At 43.2% G+C, this 19605-nt stretch overlaps 2 protein-coding genes across 2 annotated transcripts in view; both read right to left on the bottom strand.

The window, feature by feature from the left end:
- Nucleotides 1-444: 444 nt before the first annotated feature.
- Nucleotides 445-9501, bottom strand: pithd1 (PITH (C-terminal proteasome-interacting domain of thioredoxin-like) domain containing 1). The gene is made up of 6 exons (XM_085790285.1): nt 9170-9501; nt 5098-5141; nt 4606-4683; nt 3779-3883; nt 2113-2221; nt 445-581 (listed from the first exon to the last, which is right to left on the bottom strand). Exons 1-6 carry the CDS (start codon nt 9383-9385, stop codon nt 480-482), a joined length of 654 nt encoding a protein of 217 aa, XP_085646411.1. The 5' UTR covers nt 9386-9501; the 3' UTR covers nt 445-479.
- Nucleotides 9502-14388: 4887 nt separating this feature from the next.
- eloa (elongin A) overlaps nt 14389-19605 on the bottom strand; it is a 29140-nt gene continuing 23923 nt past the window's right edge. The window contains exons 10-12 of the mRNA XM_085790624.1: nt 18830-18962; nt 16058-16224; nt 14389-15012 (exon numbers count right to left, since the gene is read on the bottom strand). Coding sequence (XP_085646750.1) covers nt 14951-15012; nt 16058-16224; nt 18830-18962 — 362 coding nt within the window. The 3' untranslated portion in view covers nt 14389-14950. The remainder of the gene's footprint in view (nt 15013-16057; nt 16225-18829; nt 18963-19605) is intronic.

The raw sequence follows: 19605 nt of genomic DNA, 5'->3' as shown, positions 1-19605 counted from the left end.
TCCAGCCTTCATAGTTTTATTGGAGAGCAGTTGTCACTTTACAGAAGTGATGAATGTGTTGGTGAGTTAGAGAGTAACTACAGGTTAAACTGAGAACAGACTTTATCTGTCTGTCGAGTTGGTTCATGCATTAATTAATAATGAAGCTGTTTGCCTGCACTAAGCCTGCAGCCTTCACTCGTTACTGCCAGAGAGGAAACACAGAGCGACGTGGCGGCTCGTCGTCCACGCTGCAGCCGAGCTCCTCTGGTCTGTCCCGGTCCAGCTGCACCAACCTGCCGGGTCGCAGCGCTGAACTCATCTTTGACCTTTTGACCCGTGTCAATGACAGCGGGCGGACGCCACTGAAAACATCTCCTCTCCCTCCTCTTCCTCCTCTTCTTCCTCCTCTCCCTTCTCTTCCTCCTTCTCTTCCTCCTCCTTCTCTTCCTCCTTCTCTTCCTCCTCCTTCTCTTCCTCGTCGCAGCTCGCTGAAGCTTTCAAGAAATGAAGTTAGTTTGCGGGATGATGCTCTCCACTTTGTGATCCGCGGGATTGGCCGACGCCTCGTAGTTACAGATGGTCACCTCGTGTCTGTGAGCCTGGAGGAAACAGAGAGGATGTGACTTCTAGATTCACAGCAGAGTAGAGGACACAGGTGGTAATATTATTGGCTGCTACAGTATAAACAGGGTTCCTACAGCTTAAGCCAAGTTCAATTTAAGACTTTTTAAGACTTTTTTAAAGCCACTTGAAATGAAATTTAAGACCGACTTCATAATAAACACAAATGCAGAAAAAAACACCACATCAATTACATACATAGGGTTAGGGACAATTTGACCCACTTTCCTCTGTGATCCAAGGTAAAGTGACTGCTACATGAACATTGGATTGTGTCTCTTTCCAGCTGTCCTTTCTAAATAAATGCATAAAAAGTCTGAAAAAAAAAAAACACTGACTCGGGAGCTGGAGGCGGTGAGAAATTTAGCGTTGACGGCCGCCACTAACTTCTCTATGTCAGAATGTTACCAATTATTTTGAGATTTGAGACTAATTACAACCATAAAATACCACTTATCATGTGTTAACATTTTTAAGACTTTTGAAAAATTGATTAAAGACATTTTAATGCCAATTAAGGCCTTGTTTTTAGATTAATGAATTCAATGCCTTTTAAGACTTTTTAAGGATCCGTAAGAACCCTGATAAAACTGCCACCACAGCACTAGATATTGTGATAGAGAGAAGTGACATGTTCATTTTCAACTGCGTTCATTCATTTATTCACAATAAACATTGAATCACAGACCAACTGCACCGGGACAGTTGGATCGTGATGGAGCTGACTCAGCTGAGCAGCTGTGTGAGAGCACGATGCACGATGCTTTAAATTCTTTTGGACATTCGCTGCTGATTTATTCACCCGAGAGGAGCGGGATCGGCCTGTTTTTAAAGGGATAGTTCACCCCAAAATCCAAATTTCACTCATTATCTCCTCCCCCTCATGTGGACTAAGGGCTGTGAGAAGTTTCAGAGTCCTCAGTGGCTTCTCTGAGTTACAGCGGGGGACTCAGCGCAGCAGTATTTGTCCATATAATGGTTGTCAATGGATACCAACTGTCTTCGTAACAAAAAGACACACCAAAAAACATCCAGATACCTCCATGCTGCTCGTATGTAATGTCCCTCTTGTATTGAAGCCCTGACATGAGAAATTGTTCCGCCGGGCACTGACACAGGAAGAGCAGTGAACTGAGACACTGGGAGCTTCCGCTACAAAATAAGCTTATAATATAGACTTATTTAATTTTTTTCAGAACAATTTCTCATGTCAGGGCTTCAATACAAGAGGGACATTACAGACGAGCAGCATGGAGGTATCTGGATGTTTTTTGGTGTGTCTTTTTGTTACGAAGACAGTTGGTATCCATTCACAACCGTCATATGGACATGCACTGCTACGCCGAGACCCCCTGTAACTCAGAGAAGCCACGGAGGACTCTGAAACTTCTCCCAGCCCTTAGTCCACATGAGGGGGAGGAGATAATGAGTGCAGTGTTAATTCTGGGTGAACTATCCCTTTAAAGTGTTTGGTGTGAGTGGAAGCTGCAGCAGTAGAGTCAGACTGACCTGGGAGTATTCTCCCCTCAGGCCGATGTAGTAGACCCTGGTGCTCTCTGCTCCAAAGTTCTTAGAGATGTGGATGGAGAGATGCTGAACGCTGGAGAAACGAGCGATCCTGAAAAAACATGACACAGCAAAAGATAAATTAAAGGATCATTTCAGTTTTTTACAACCTGGACCTTATTTCTAGCATAAAATACGATCATTTCCTCCCCCAGATAACTTTGGTGTCATTTGGAGTCGTTTTGACGAAATTAGCCCCAGTGGAGCGGCGCGTATATCTGTATAATGTTATCAACATGCTGCACCTGTAGGTTGACCTACTGACCTCTGACCTGGATGATGTCATCTCTGAGCTTGTTGCTACCGCTAATGCTACGGTTGGTTTCTGCGTGTTTGTGACTTGTCAGAACAAAATGAGCAGCTGGATGAAGTTCAGCTTCCACAGGCTTCCTCTCCTCAACCTGGACTCACTAAAGCTCCGGCTAGTTGAGATAAAAATGGACCCGAATGCCGAAGCAGAATCATTATTATCAGAATGAGATGACATCATCCAGGTCAGAGGTCAGTAGGTCAACCTACAGACCCCGGATGTTGATAACAGCTAACCCCGGACTCAGAGGGGAATAGCACTAGCCTATCACAACTAAATATTGGTGAAATGAAGGAGTTTCTCTGCAGATAATGTGTTATTTAGAGGCTGCATTGCGCTGCCCCGTGTTCTCGCATTATACAGATATACGCGCCGCTCCACTGGGGCTAATTTCGTCAAAACCACTCCAAATGACACCAAAGTTTTTGGGTGAGGAAATGATCGTATTTTATGCTAGAAATAAGGTCCAGGTTGTAAAAAACGGAAATGATCCTTTAAAAGAACAAAAGTGTGTTAGTTAGAGATGATAAAGTGGAGCAGAAAGAGAAACAGAGGACGCTGGTGTCGCTGAGTGAGCTGCGATGATGAACGATGATGATGATAAATCTAAAAGGTCACACGTCCGATTGTGGGACGGGAACATCTGTCTCATTAGCAACATCTGTGCAATTAAAAGCTGTGATGAAGTGAGACGGAGCGTATTAAAGGGATAGTTAAGCATTTTGGCAAATTGGCCCATTGCCATAATCCCTATAGTCATAGCAGTAGGTTCGTTACCTTTAATTGTCGGTGCAAGCTGTTTTTAGAACGGCGGAGCAGAGCCGTGAGCTGCTCAGAGCTACGCTACGGAGGCTCATTATGGGATTTCTCAGTTGGTTTCCCTCATCAAACTCATCAAATACACAATCCAACAACTCCACAACGCTCTGGTGGACAAGTTGTGAGCTGCACATTCACCACGCTATGAGATAATAACACAACGTTACCACACAGAGTTGTTGTAGAGGGAAATACAGAGACTGATGATGAAAAACTGTCCCTGAAGGCAACGTGCATCAGTGGTTTTACATGAATTTCCCTCTAAAACAACTCTGTGTGGTAACGTTGTGTTATTATCTCATAGCGTGGTGAATGTGCAGCTCACAACTTGTCCACCAGAGCGTTTCGGAGATCTAAAAATAGCTTGCACCGACAATTAAAGGTAACGAACCTACTGCTATGACTATAGGGGTTATTATGGCAATGGGCCAATTTGCCAGAATGTTGAACTATCCCTTTAAACATCACAGGTGGCCTCACTTGGTGGGGTACTCCAGCTCGGCCAGAGGGTCTCTGTTCAGTCTGAAGGCCTGGTCCGGTTCTCTGCCGGCGTCATCGAACGACATCTGAGGGATGTTTTTATACCTGGGGGGAAAAATAAATATGCAAATCAGCTCCTTCATGGAACAAACCGTTAGCAGCATGTTTCATTTTATACATTTTAAAAAGGTCTCATCTAATTGGGACTTAAAGGGATAGTTGCACTCATTATCTACTACTCCCCCTCATGTGGACTAAGGGCTGGGAGAAGTTTCAGAGTCCTCCGTGGCTTCTCTGAGTTACAGGGGGTCTCGGCGTAGCAGTGCATGTCCATATGACGGTTGCACATGGATACCAACTGTCTTCGTAACAAAAAGACACACCAAAAAACATCCAAATACCTCCATGCTGCTCGTATGTAATGTCCCTCTTGTATTGAAGCCCCGACATGAGAAATTGTCCCGTAAAAAATTAAATAAGTCTATATTTTAAGCTTGTTTGTAGCAGAAGCTTCTCTTCCTGGTCTGTCCAAATCTCGCGCGATTTGCGGACCAGCTAGAAATATAGACTTATTTAATTTTATTCAGAACAATTTCTCATGTCGGGGCTTCAATACAAGACGGACATTACATACGAGCAGCATGGAGGTATTTGGATGTTTTTTGGGTGTGTCTTTTTGTTACGAAGACAGTTGGTATCCATTTGCAACCGTTATTATATGGACATGCACTGCTACGCCGAGACCCCCTGTAACTCAGAGAAGCAATTTGAATTTTGGGTGAACTATCCTTTTAAAAAAAAAATCTGTTTTATTGTGTGACACTCACAGTCGAACCTCGGCCGGATGAGAGTCGTCGTCTTCTCCAGATATGATGACGCCCTTCAGCTTCACACAGCCGGTGAACCTGAAAGAGACGAGACACAGTCAGTTCCTCCGCTACAAACTCAGAGGAGAGGAGAGAAACTGTCAGAGAGGAGAGAGAGGAGGGAGGAGGTGCTATCAGCGCCCAGACAGGACGCTGTGACGCTGTGATGCTGTGACGCTGTGACGCTGTGAAAGAGTGAAAGACGAGAAGGAGGAGGCAGACAGACGCTGTGATGAAGAGTGAAAATGAAAATCAGTGGGTTTGGTCTGAAATGATAGAAACAACATGAAGTTTAATGAGTTTAATGTGAAAACCAACAGATTTATAACAATAAAACGCTGGTGCTGCAAATGTGCTGTGTGTGTGTTTGTCTTTAAGTGTGTGTGTGTGTGTGTGTGTGTGTGTAGGAGGAAGAGGAAGAGGAGGAAGAGGAAGAGGAGGAGGAAGACTTACGGGATGTTGAACAGCAGCTCTTCATCTGCGTCGCTCTCCACGTACTAAGAGAAGGAGAAGAGGGGAATTCTTACAGTTACAATCAAATAAACCAACTAAACAACATGTATATAGTTTTTTTCCTCTCTTTGTTTGTATTTATGTAGTATATTTCTGAACATAGTAAATTCTTGGTATTTTTATTCTTTACTTGTTTATGTATCCTGTACTTCAGGGGTGTCAAACTCATTTTAGTTCAGGGGCCACAAACAGTGTAATTTAATCTCAAGAGGGCCGAACCAGTGAAATAATAGCACGATAACCTATAAATTAAAAGAACTTCTGTTTTAGCACATTATTAAGATGTTTACAGTTAATGAACTATCCTTTTACAAAACATATTATGAACAACCTGAAATTTCTTGATAAAAATATGTGCAATTTCAACAATATTATGCCACTTCTGTCTTCTACGTAATTTTCACACTTGGCAAATTCATATTGAGGGCCGGATTGGACCTTCTGCCAGGCCGGGTTTGGCCCACGGGCCGCATGTTTGACACCCCTGCTGTACTTGCTGCTGTTACAAGTGAATTTCCCACACATGGGATCAATAAAAAAGTCTCATGTCTTAAAATGATAGTAGCAACAAAACCAACACAATAACAGTCTCCATCTAGTCTCCGTCTACACTGGGACATGATGAGAAGATCCTGGTGAACTGGTTTCACTGGACAAAGAGTCTGACTGCATCACTGTCATCATCTATTTTAAAAAAGAGATTAAAACAAAAAACGCTGCTGAATTATGTCTAAATCAGGCTCAGTTTGCTGTTTCTTGTTTCATGTTCCTGTGCCTGAGTGGTGTGTTGATAATATTGTGTTATTATTGTATTAAACCATAAACTCTTTGAGCTGATGGAATCACCTTAGATGGTAATAGGGTTGGGTTAGATTCTAGGTAGAGATAGGAATTGTTTCTCATAACATACTGTATTGTCTGCTAAGATCATGTCTAATACTTAGAATTTAATTTGTATTTTGTATTTTGTATTTTAAAATGATTAGTAAAATAAAAGGAACCTTGAACTCTGAAGAACAGAGCTGAGAGCTGCTCTGCAGGGTCCAAACTGAGCCTCTTTTTTTTCTTTTTTTAGCCAATGTGTATTTATATAGTGGATAAAATGACCTGCTACAGCTCCTGTTGCAGTGGAGCAGAGAGCAGAGTGTCTGTGTCGGTGGTCGGTCGGCCGTCACTGTTTCAGTCTGATACTGAGGAAAGTGTCAGGTTCAGTCTAGGGATGTCACCATTACAGATTTTCTTGGTACGATTATTGTCAGAGAAATAATCACGGTATTATTACGATTACCACAATTATTCTGCTTTAATTAATTTCCCAACACTACAGTATGAATGTGTAAATTCAAATATATTCAAAATATCATCATTTACACAGAATATTTGTAATATCTATTAACACATAGGACCAATTATTGATCCCCCAGGGGAAACAAATCCACAACAAATGTTTACGTTTATTTTAACCTGTGACACTCTAGCATTTAAATTCCAACCAATTCAGTGTTACGTTAGATAAATGGACCAGTATCTGAGCATTTACCTTTACATGCGCGCACATCTGTTGATACGGTTCCAACATCATCCAACATCAGCTATTATTATATTATATGAAACAATACCTCTGTTGTGAAGTGTGTGTGTGTGTGTGTGTGTGTGTGTGTGTGTGTGTGTGTGTGTGTGAGAGAGAGAGAGAGAGAGAGAGAGAGAGAGAGAGTGTGTGTGTGTGTGTGTGTGTGTGAGTGTGAGTGTGAGTGTGTGTGTGTGTGTGTGTGTGTGTGTGTGTGTGTGTGTGTGTGTGTGTGTGTGTGTGTGTGTGTGTGTGTGTGTGTGTGTGTGTGTGTGTGTGAGAGAGAGAGAGAGAGAGAGAGAGAGAGAGAGAGAGAGAGAGAGAGAGAGAGAGAGAGAGAGAGAGTGTGTGTGTGTGTGTGTGTGTGTGTGTGTGTGTGTGTGTGTGTGTGTGTCCTGATGAAACAAAGAGCTGAGGTTCATTTTCCTCCTTGAACCGTCTGAATGAGCTGCAGCAGAAAGAAGCTCTGCAGTGGCACCGGGGGGGGGGCTGCTCTAATGGGGGCAAATAATAACAACCTGCCCCCCCCAGTTTAATATCATCTTCTTAACACTACTGATGCCCTCCTGGGGCAAGGAAGGAAGGAAGGACAAAAGGAAGGAAAGAAGGAAGGAAGGAAGGAAGGAAGGAAGGAAGGACAAAAGGAAGGAAGGAAGGAAGGAAGGAAGGAAGGAAGGAAGGAAGGAAGGAAGGAAGGAAGGAAAGAAGGAAGGAAAGAAGGAAAGAAGGAAGGACAAAAGGGAAAGAAGGAAGGAAGGAAGGAAGGACAAAAGGGAAAGAAGGAAGGAAGGAAGGAAGGAAGGACAAAAGGAAGGAAAGAAGGAAAGAAGGAAGGAAGGAAGGAAGGAAGGAAGGACAAAAGGAAGGAAGGAAGGAAGGAAGGAAAGAAGGACAAAAGGAAGGAAAGAAGGAAGGAAGGAAGGAAGGACAAAAGGGAAAGAAGGAAGGAAGGAAGGACAAAAGGGATAGAAGGAAGGAAGGAAGGACAAAAGGGATAGAAGGAAGGAAGGAAGGAAGGAAGGACAAAAGGGATAGAAGGAAGGAAGGAAGGAAGGGAGGACAAAAGGGAAAGGAAGGAAGGAAGGAAGGAAGGACGAAGGGAAAGAAGGAAGGAAGGAAGAAAGGAAGGAAGGATGAAGGGAAAGAAAGAAGGAAGGAAGGAAGGAAGGCAGGAAGGACGAAGGGAAAGAAAGAAGGAAGGAAGGACGAAAGGGAAAGAAAGAAAGAAAGCAGGAAGGACGAAGGGAAAGAAGGAAGGAAGGACGAAGGGAAAGAAAGAAGGAAGGAAGGACGAAAGGGAAAGAAAGAAAGAAAGCAGGAAGGACGAAGGGAAAGAAGGAAGGAAGGACGAAGGGAAAGAAAGAAGGAAGGAAGGACGAAAGGGAAAGAAAGAAAGAAAGCAGGAAGGACGAAGGGAAAGAAGGAAGGACGAAGGGAAAGAAAGAAGGAAGGAAGGCAGGAAGGACAAAGGGAACGATGGGAGGAAAGAAGGAAGGGAAAAAGGAAGGAAAGATAAAAGAGGAAGGAAGAAGAAGTAAGGACGAAGGGAAGGAAGGAAGGAAGGAAGGAAGGGAACAGATTGGGTCAACTTGACCCAGAAGGAAACAGGAGCTGCTGTTTTGGTCCAGAATAAAGGCATCTACAGGGGCAACTGGCCTGGGGAGGGGGCATCTACAGGGGGCATCTGGCCTGGGGAGGGGGCATCTACAGGGGGCATCTGGCCGGGGCAGAGGCTCCGTGGCAGGGGCGTGTCCAGACGTTTTTGATTGGGGTGGCCCAAGTGGGGCATTGACTCATGGAGGGGTGGCATGAAGCGTGAGCGTAAGAGCCTGTACACACATTACGTACTCATATATGCACACGCGCACACACACACACACAGGTTTTAGCCATGCCCAGTTTTGTCTCCAAAACACATATCTACATAATTACTAACATTGCAAAAACAAAAACTAGAGCTACTAGTCAAAAATACAGTGGAGGCAACGTACAATTAAAAATACAATTAAAAAAACCCCTCAATACCGTAGATGACCAATAGTCGCCCGCGTGCAAATACGCGCCTGTGCTCTAATAGCGTTTTGTTCCAGTGTTCCTATGGTGAAATCCTTGTTCTTTGCATGATGGTCTGGTGCTGCTCATTGCAAAAATAAATTGTAGCCTGTTGCAAATACGCGCCTGGTTCTTATAAACGCCTGGGCTCCAAGTCGATTTAGCATATTAAACACCCGGGCTAATAAATGGTCATCTATGGTATTTGATTCCATATTTGAAGACTTGCCAGTATAAAACAATGTATAAAATGCCTCTGACTGGACATATAAACCATCATATTTTGGGGTGGCACCTGGGGTGGCCAATCAGATTTCAGTGGTGGCCGTTGCCACCCAAGGCCACTTAACTCTCTGAACACGCCACTGCCCCGTGGGGCCGGTAGCTACCTACCTTGCTCCTCTCCAGCCGCTGGTCCCAGGGCTTGAACACCGTCCTCCCGTCGCCCTCTCTGCTCTCGTTGAGACACTGCAGCTTCTCCAGGTCGATGCGGCTGTAGAGGCCGAACTCCAGGCCTCTCTCCGCGGGCTCATGCTCCGCGGAGCAGCCGCAGCCCCCGTGGCCGTGGCCGCCGTGGCCGCCGTGGCCCCCGTGGCCGTGGCCGGACATCGTGGAGCCGAAGGAAGAAGCTGCTAACCCGGCTGTTTCTCTCTCTGTCACCGCTGAACGGAGCTCCGGAGCTCCGAGGGGAACCGAGAGGAACCGAACCGAGCCTGTAAAACACCACCGCAGCTCCGGTGTTTTTATAAAGTGAAGTGAGATCAGCAACTTTCACTTCGCAGCGTCAAGCGAACTGGAGCTGCTGCTGCTGCGTCAGGTTAACGGACGTTACGCTCAACTTCCGGCTGTGATTTCAAAATAAAAGATGCTGCTTCTCCTCCGAAGGACTGATTTTGGTGTTTCTTCGTTTACAGCTTCTCAGTGAAGCGCCAAAAATTACATTCAAATCAAATATGCCTATAACATAGGTTAATTAAGCAATATATCACGACAGGCCGTGGTCTATGCTCATTATACCACGGCTAAGGGGCGTTGTTCGGCCCGACGCGAAGCGGAGGGAGGGCAACTAGAGTGGTATAATGAGCATATACCACGGACTGGAGTGATATATTGCTTTTATAAAACGGTTACCAATAAAGGCAATATGAAAGAGGGATACGCAATCAATTTCATGTAGTTTTATTCAACCAGAAATACATATTATCCAATAAAATAGCCTCACTGTGGAAAAAATAGTCCCACCTCTCCAGACGTTAGCTCCTAGTTAGCTCTGCATCTCGTCTTTTCCTCCGCTTTTTTTCAGGTGAAAGTCACCGCTCAGTCCACTCTACCATTGTTAACCCTCTGGAGGTGAAAGTTCACCTTAAACATGTGAATTACACTACTTTTGTCCATTTTTTAACATCGTAAAAACATCAACTGTCTTTGGCTACGGACTGCAACAGTCCGTTGTCATGGATACATGACAACTTCCGCGGAGTGATAGCGCTGTGATAAGGCTTTAGAATAGTATGAGTATGGCCGGTATGGCCTTCTTTTTAGCTCAATATACCACGGTTAACAACCAATCAGATCGCCGGATTTCACCTTTCCGTTTTATAATTGTGCAAAATAAACACTCATACAAAGTATTTTTTAAATAACACTATTGATTATTGTAACTGTTAAACAGGGCTCCAGACTGCCCCTAAATGGGGGCATTTTGCATTTTGCCCCTAAAATTTGGGACAGTGCGAGTTCATTTTTCATCTTGTGCAACCAGTGAATCTGCCTCTTTTGTTTTGTAAGGCTGGTGGTGAAACATGAAAGGAGAGACTCAAAAAATCTGATGTTTGTAATTACAGGTGGCAGGTCAATGTGTGTGAGTATTGTGAACACTTGCTTTACAAGTCAACACAATCATATAACTGACAGACTGTGCTGTGCCCAAACTGTCATAATGAAAAAATAATATCAAAACAAGCTCGATGACAGTAAACAAAAGGACAATAAGACAGGGTTACAGGATAACAATAAATAAATAAGAATAACAGCAAATATATATATAAAACATACAGAATACATACAGATTTTAAAAGTAAAAAAATAAAATAATTCAAACTAAACTAGGAACATCTAATCTGGATGTGAAGTTGATGTAATGTAGCCAGATTTTATTTTGAAGGAGAAGCAGACTCAGCGACGTTTTCCTCTGAAGCTGTGTGGTCGCTTCACCTGAGTGACGAACAAAACATTGAACACGTGACGTGCTCTCTGATTGGCTCCCGTCTCTGCCACCAAACGTCACAACTGTCGCAAATAGACACAGTGTCCATAAAACACACAAGAACACATATAAACACCTAGTACAGTTGATAGAAACCGTGACCATTAATACCACTATGATATTGATGATTTTAGTTACAGTTACAAGAGATTTGAAGTGAATAAAGACAATTATATACATGAAAATAACTACAATATATTCTCATACTTTAATCCAGGGGTTCTCAACTAGTCTCACTCTGGGCTCCACATCTTCCCATGGTCATAAAGTCGTGACCCACTTTTATAGAATTCAAACCAAGATAAAAAAAGAAGAAAAAAAGCAAAGTGCATTTCAGAGCACATGAATGAAACTGAGGAGTTACCATGACAACTGCATGTATGGAAGTGAATAAAAAAATATCAAACTGCACAAAATGGAGACCAACAAAACCTATTTGATTTCTAATGCATCTCTGCATTCAGAGCATGTTCACTAAAGTGAATAAATATCAAATTGCACAAAATAAAGACCCACAAAACAAAACCAGATTCACTGCATCAGGCCACATTAATAAGAAACTGATATCTTTGCATTCAGAGCAAATGGAGCAAATAATCAGAAAGTGAGGTGGACCATTACAACTGCATGTGTTCACGTGTCTCGTGCCTTTCAAAATAAGTTATTTTTCAAAATAAAAGACATATACAACATCACATGCAGATTAAATATTTACTTTTTTTGACCAGCTGTCCGCGACCCATCCAGAACAGGTCCGCGACCCACTTTTGGGTCCCGACCCACCAGTTGAGAACCACTGGTTTAATATATACGAGAAAACTGGAACAAGTAAAGAAATATGTGACTTTGGAGTTTTAAAAGATGCTCAGAACAAAAGGAAATCTATAATTGAAACTTGAACTAATTTCTTTAATCTGATTTGTCAAGTAGTTTAAAAAGGAAATTAACATAAAAAAAATACCATCGTTTCATCTGCTGGTGTTTGTGTTTAAAAAAAAAAAAAAGAAGAAACGACAAGAGACAGTTCAAGGGCAAAAAGTCAATTTTAATAAAAATGACCATATAACATTTATTAAAATCTAATAATAAAATTACAATTTTTAATCTACTTCCTTTCGGGTTGTGGGGGTGCCAGGTCCCAGTGTTGAAAATAAATACATCTCATCATCATCATCATCATCATCATAGACGTCCTGCCAACTCGTTTCCTTATGGTTGATTTTCTTCATCGTCACAGTGAAGCAGAGAGAGAGAAGAGAGAGAAGAGACGCAGGAAAACAAGGTCTGAAGCCACAGGAGGGTTTAAAAAACAAGTTCAACCATCTGTTGTGTGGTTCATAGATACAACTCTGGACCTACACATTAAGAAAAGCACTGAAACATGTTTAAATATGCACATGTGTGTGTGTATGTGTGTTGTGTGTTTTTAAAAAGCTTCCCGAGTCTTTCACCGGCCGGTCGACGTCTCAGGTGGACAGTCCTGATGCTGCTGCTGACGTGCACCATGCATGCCAATTAAAAAAGGAAAAAAAACCCAAAACAACAAGAGAGCGTGTGTGTGTATGTGTGTGTGTGTATGTGTGTGTGTGTGTACCTAGCGTAGTGTTTTCATTTGGTCGTAAAGAAAAGAAACAAATCTTTATATTAAAGAGTGAAAGTCTGACTAAACATTTCCTATGGAGAGCTGATGAGAGGAGGAGACCATGAATATGAAGCTACAACCAGCAGCAGCAGCTCAGCTCGGTCCAGCAGATAGAGATCAGTCTGCCTGTCTCATCTGACTGTTGAGTGGTTGTTACTTAAAGGGATAGTTCAACATTTTGGCAAATTGGCCAAAATTGCCATAATAATCCCTATAGTCATAGCAGCAGTAGGTTTGTTACCTTTAATTGTCGGTGCAAGCTGTTTTTAGCTACGGAGGCTCATTATGGGATTTCTTGGTTTCCCTCATCATCAAACTAATCAAATACACAATCCAACAACTCCACAACGCTCTGGTGGACAAGTTGTGAGCTGCACATTCACCACGCTTTGAGATAATAACACAACGTTACCACACAGAGTTGTTTTAGAGGGAAATACAGAGACTGATGATGAAAAACTGTCCCTGAAGGCAACGTGCATCAGATGTTTTGCATGAATTTCCCTCTACAACAACTCTGTGTGGTAACGTTGTGTTATTATCTCATAGCGTGGTGAATGTGCAGGTCACAACTTGTCCACCAGAGCGTTGTGGAGTTGTTGGATTGTGTATTTGATGAGTTTGATGAGGGAAACCAAGAAATCCCATAATGAGCCTCCGTAGTGTAGCTCTGAGCAGCTCGCGGCTCTGCTCCGCCGTTCTAAAAACAGCTTGCACCGACAATTAAAGGTAACGAACCTACTGGGATTATGGCAATGGGCCAATTTGCCAAAATGTTCAACTATCCCTTTAATAAACGGTTGTTTCACATTTTTTTCTAACTCTTTCAGACAGGTGGAGCAAACAGGAAGTACCTGACGTTATTCAGATTCATCTAGTTCAATTTCCAGGCACAGGAGGGTCGGATCATTAACAACTACAAAAAACAACTACAAAAAAATAAAAATAAAAACCCATCAGAGGTGAAGAGAAGAGCAAGAAGGGTGAGGATGAGAAACCGTGACCCTGCTGTGCTTTTTAAAACCGAACAACAATCTGAATATAAACTGTTTATATATCAACAGTCACTTAAAGGGATAGTAGCATTTTTTTTAAAGTGGGGTTGTATGATCTCCAAATAGCCCCTAAGTACTTTAATTGCAGTAGAAGACTCTCTGCACTCCTCCCGTTAGCAACGCCAGCCCATAATAGCCCTGCCCAGAGATTTACAACATACAGTGTTGTGAACAGACCCAAAGAAACGGCCTATTTTCACGGCCTAAAAGAGGTTTTACCTGAAAAAAAAACACAGTTCCATTGTTCACTATAATATAATTTTTTCCAGCCCCTCAAAGTGCAGGAAAAACACAGTTTTTATTTGGACCTAACCAACTGCTGATCGGCGGGCGCTAACCCTGGGCGGAGGGATACGTGAGTTGGTTAGGTCCAAATAAAAACTGTGTTTTTCCTGCACTTTGAAGGGCTGGAAAAAATTATATTATAGTGAACAATGGAACTGTGTATTTTTTTTCAGGTAAAACCTCTTTTAGGCCGTGAAAATAGGCCGTTTCTTTGGGTCTGTTCACAACACTGTATGTTGTAAATCTCTGGGCAGGGCTATTATGGGCTGGCGTTGCTAACGGGAGGAGTGCAGAGAGTCTTCTACTGCAATTAAAGTACTTAGGGGCTATTTGGAGATCATACAACCCCACTTTAAAAAAAATGCTACTATCCCTTTAATAACTCGTCTATAAAATGACATGATGTGTTGATATCTGAGCTCCAGATCTTTATCCACTTCAGACAGAACCAGAGCAGCTGTTCTCCCTGTTTCCATTCCTGATGCTAAGCTAACTGGCTACTCCTTTAAAAAAAAAAAAAAAAAAAAAGAGAAAACAGTAACAGACTTTGTGTTTGTGTCCTTTTGCATCCTATAAAAAGTTGGCGGCTTGATATTTTTTACACGTTACGACGTCGGAGCCTCTGATCTGACCGTCATGATTCATGATTTAAATACTCGTCTGAAGATCCCAAGACAGAAGCCGACACTTAAATTAAAATAAAAAAAAACAAGAAAAAACAACAGTTTTCCCACCAATACTGTTATATTCATGATATGTTTGGTAGGAAAAGATCATGATGCGTGTGTGTGTGTGTGTTTATCTGTTTCTATGTCTGTGTGTGTGTGTGTGTGTGTGTGTGTGTGTGTGTGTGTGTGGTGAGATTTGACCAAACTTAAATTAAAAACACAGTTGGAATTCATAAAATACATTCAGTCTCTTTCACACTATCGGCGGGAGAATCTGTTCTTGAACGCTTTGATAGTTTTGGCCATCATGGGGGCGATTTCTGCAGAGGAGGGGGAGACCATGCATTAGATTTAAACACACACACACACACACACACACACACACACACACACACACACACACACACACACACACACACACACACACACACACACACACACACACACACACACACACACACACACACACACACACACACACACACACACACACACACACACACACACACACACACACACACACACACACACACTCACTCACTCACTCAACCAGGGTTCCTACAGCTTAAGCCAAGTTAAATTTAAGACTTTTTAAGACGTTTTTAATGCCACCTGAAATGAAATTTAAAGGGATAGTAGCATTTTTTTAAAGTGTGGTTGTATGATCTCCAAATAGCCCCTAAGTACTTTAATTGCAGTAGAAGACTCTCTGCACTCCTCCCGTTAGCAACGCCAGCCCATAATAGCCTTGCCCAGAGATTTACAACATACAGTGTTGTGAATGGACCCAAAGAAACGGCCTATTTTCACGGCCTAAAAGAGGTTTTACCTGAAAAAAAATACACAGTTCCATTGTTCACTATAATATAATTTTTTCAGGAAAAACACAGTTTTTATTTGGACCTAACCAACTGCTGATCGGCGGGCGCTAACCTTGGGCGGAGGGATACGTGAGTTGGTTAGGTCCAAATAAAAACTGCGTTTTTCCTGCACTTTGAAGGGCTGGAAAAAATTATATTATAGTGAACAATGGAACTGTGTATTATTTTTCCAGGTAAAACCTCTTTTAGGCCGTGAAAATAGGCCGTTTCTTTGGGTCTGTTCACAACACTGTATGTTGTAAATCTCTGGGCAGGGCTATTATGGGCTGGCGTTTCTAACGGGAGGAGTGCAGAGAGTCTTCTACTGCAATTAAAGTACTTAGGGGCTATTTGGAGATCATACAACCCCACTTTAAAAAACATGCTACTATCCCTTTAAGGCCTTGTTTTTAGATTAATGAATTCAATGCCTTTTAAGACTTTTTAAGGATCCGTAAGAACCCTGTCAACACACACACAGACACACACAGACACACACACTTACTTTTGACCTGGGGCTTGTCCCGGGCAACGTGTCCTGCTCCTCCTCCTCCTCCTCCTGCTCCTCCTCCTCCTCCCGGGGCCGAGGAGCGAGACGATCCGGCTGCAGAGTTGAGCAGGGAGGAGGAACGACTGGATTCACCAGAGAAATCTGTGTTGACTGGTCTTATTCTGAAAGAGACAGGAAGTGGGAGAGGGTGTCTGTGAGTGAGGAGAGTCTGAATTATTAAAGGGACATTGTGTAGGAATTCCTCCCATCTAGTGTTGTGGTTGTATATTGCAAGTAACTCAATGGTACCGTAATTTCCGGACTATAAGCCGCTACTTTTTTCTCATGCTTTGAACCCTGCGGCCTGTACAACGATGCGGCTAAGTTATAAATTTTTACTGGCTAACGGCCTCCGGGGGGCGCTCTAGCAGGAAGCGCTAGTGAGACAGACATGTGGGGAAAGATTATGCGCCGAAGAAGACACTAGTTTTGAGTGTTGGTGCAGTGTTTTATTTTCTAACCAGGCATGTTACTGTCTGTTGGTGCCGTGTTGGTGCTTCTGGAGTAATTGTGATGGTTTAACTCGCTACATGACTTGTGACTTGTTACGAGTGAGAACGGAGGCTCTCTGTCTTCACCTGGCGTCTCACGGCTGAAAACCAACTTTGCAACATCACTGCAGCACCTGGTCGCTGCCCCGTGTCCCAGCTCTCATCTGCACCGCGACACAAACGCGCTCCGTAACCCATAATCTTTTGTTCATGACGGTTAAAACTACACAAACACACGCGTGTAACATCGTATGTTATGTAACGTTATCCACCGCTACATTTATTGATTTTTCGCCGGCTTCGTTGTCAACAAATGCACATGGCTGAGAGGAGCGTAACCAAAACAGTGGAAAAGCGAGCGGACTTGTATAGTTCCACACATCCTCCGTGTACTGTCTTTCTGTGTCTCATGTTACAACATGAAAACCCTGCGGCTTATATTCAGGTGCGGCCTATATATGTACAAAATCTATTTTATTTTAAAATTTTGCTGGTGCGGCTTATATTCAGGTGCGCTTAATAGTCCGGAATTTACGGTATTTTTCATGCTGCATTCAGGTGAAATTGGGCAGACGGACGGCAGACGGACGACAGCCGCTGCACGTAACGGCATAAACAAGCCTCTATGTAAACAAGTGGTCCATCAGCACGAGGCAAAACAATAATACACGTGACAATGTGTTGTCATGGCGATGTGGTATTGTTTTACCGGCTTTCTCTGGAAAATGACATCTGGTTTGTTAGCGACGGCCGTCTGCCAGACTGCAGGTGAATGCAGCATCAGTGCAGTGTTTCCCATCAATTAACTGCGAGACTGCGGCCCGCCACAGTCTCTCACAGAAAAAACATTATTTTTTGGACAAAAAAAATTATTATTATTTTTTTTCTCACGTGTGTCTACGTGCGGTGCGGCCGCACGCGAGAGAGGCGGCAGTTTGAGAGGCTGACTGGCAGAGATGAGAGCTGGTGAAACGCTAGCATGGTTATTTAAAACACCATCTCTGATCTCTGCCTGCACATAAGTTGGGTTTCCATCCACCTTTTCTTATGCGCATTTTGTGAAAATGCGCATAAATACTTGGATGGAAACGCCAGAAATTCGAATAAAGGCAGTAAATGCGCATAAAAGTTTATACGCTTGGAGGGGGTGGATTTGTCAGCGTATCGAATAAAGGAAATGCGAGTTATTGTGATGGAAACAGATGATGTGAATTGAGGCAGAGTTTGTGGTGAAGCTGCTGGACTTCACCCAGCGACGCCCCGGTCTCCCAGCTCTCCTCTCTGCACCGCAACACAAACGCTCCGTAACCCGTAATCTGTTGTTTATGACGGTTAAGACGACACAATCACACGCCGTAACATCGTATATGTAACTTACTGATTTTTCACCGGCTTCGTATGTAAACAGATGCACATGGAGGAGAGGAGCATAACCAAAACAGACTGTCACAGTTCTACTGTCTTTCTGTGTAAATATCTCATGTTACAACATGAAAACCTGCAGTTTATATTCAAGTGCGGCCTATATATGTATTTTCTTTTAAAATGTAGCTGGTGCGGATTATACAGGTGCGTCTATAGTCCGGAAAGTACGTAAATTGTCCATGATGTTGAGTGTCAGCTGAGTGTCAAGTGTTGGATACAGTCACGCTCTCTTATGACGTAATCTCACGGCGCTCCACTCCTCCTAATCGCAAAACACTAATGAATGGAAACGGGCATAAATTCGCTTTGCTTTTTGCGCATTTTCACAAAATCCGCTTTTAAATTCGATACGACTTGGATGGAAACCCAGCTACTGATACACAGACACGGGCGCACGCTAAATGCAACGCTCCATTCCTCCTCACTGCGTTACCGCGGTGACTTTTCACGTCTTTTCACAGACGCTCCGGTGTCTCCGCTGAGTTTCCGTGGTTTCCTACCGTCACGCTGCCACTGAAGGTAAAAACATGGAGACACCACATGGCAGCAGCACCGAGCTTACCGTCTCCATGGAGATATGAATGATATGAACGGCTCATTCAGAGCTGAAAGGAACACTTCACTTTGTTGATTCATGAAAAACAGACTGAAGAACCAAATAATCCATTTTCGTGAATAGAGAACAGGAGAAGTTACACAATGCCCCTTTAAACAACAAAGTGCCAACTAAAAGTAAAATAACTATCTATATTAACAATATAATATAACAATAATCTATAGGCACTAGAATCTGAGTCTGAGTTGAACGTACTTGATCGGGGAGGCGGCTGCGTTGGATGCGGCCGTGGACAGACCGCTGGTGGTGCCGAACCTCTCCTGGCGGCGGCGGACGTCCCGCGGCGGCTTGGCGGCAGAGTTCACGTACGCCATCTTCACCGTCCGACCTGAGGAGAGAAACACCACAACAACCAGGAGATACAACATTTAATAGAAACAAACCACTCAGCTTCAAACTACTGATGCAGAAAGGGATAGTTCAACATTTAGTCAAATTGTCCCATTGCCATTATAATCCCTATAGTCATAGCAGGAGGTTCGTTACCTTTAATTGTCGGTGCAAGCTATTTTTAGAACGGCGGAGCAGAGCCGCGAGCTGCTCAGAGCTACGCTACGGAGGCTCATTATGGGATTTCTTGGTTTCTCTCATCAAACTCATCAAATACACAATCCAACAACTCCACAACGCTCTGGTGGACAAGTTGTGAGCTGCACATTCACCACGCTATGAGATAATAACACAACGTTACCACACAGAGTTGTTTTAGAGGGAAATTCATGTAAAACCTCTGATGCACGTTGCCTTCAGGGCAGGGCCGTTGTATAGGGGAGAAAGGTGATGATAACTCTAGGGGCCCAGCGCCCAGTGGGGCCCATAAAAAACCCCAGTAGTCTAATCTTTGTATGACTGATTTATTCTGCGTAAGACCCTGACTAATACTCATAGTACACTGTAAAAACTCAACATCTTTCCAAGAATATTTGTCTTATTTCTTGCCCAAATGTCTAATTTCTAGTCAAAACTAATCT

Source organism: Trachurus japonicus, chromosome 11, assembly GCF_045865225.1.
Source record: "Trachurus japonicus isolate A0001 chromosome 11, Traja_1.0".
In the NCBI taxonomy this organism is placed as follows: Eukaryota; Metazoa; Chordata; class Actinopteri; order Carangiformes; family Carangidae; genus Trachurus; species Trachurus japonicus.
The sequence above is the reverse complement of the archived record's forward strand: the minus strand, read 5'-3'. Positions and strand labels throughout refer to the sequence as shown.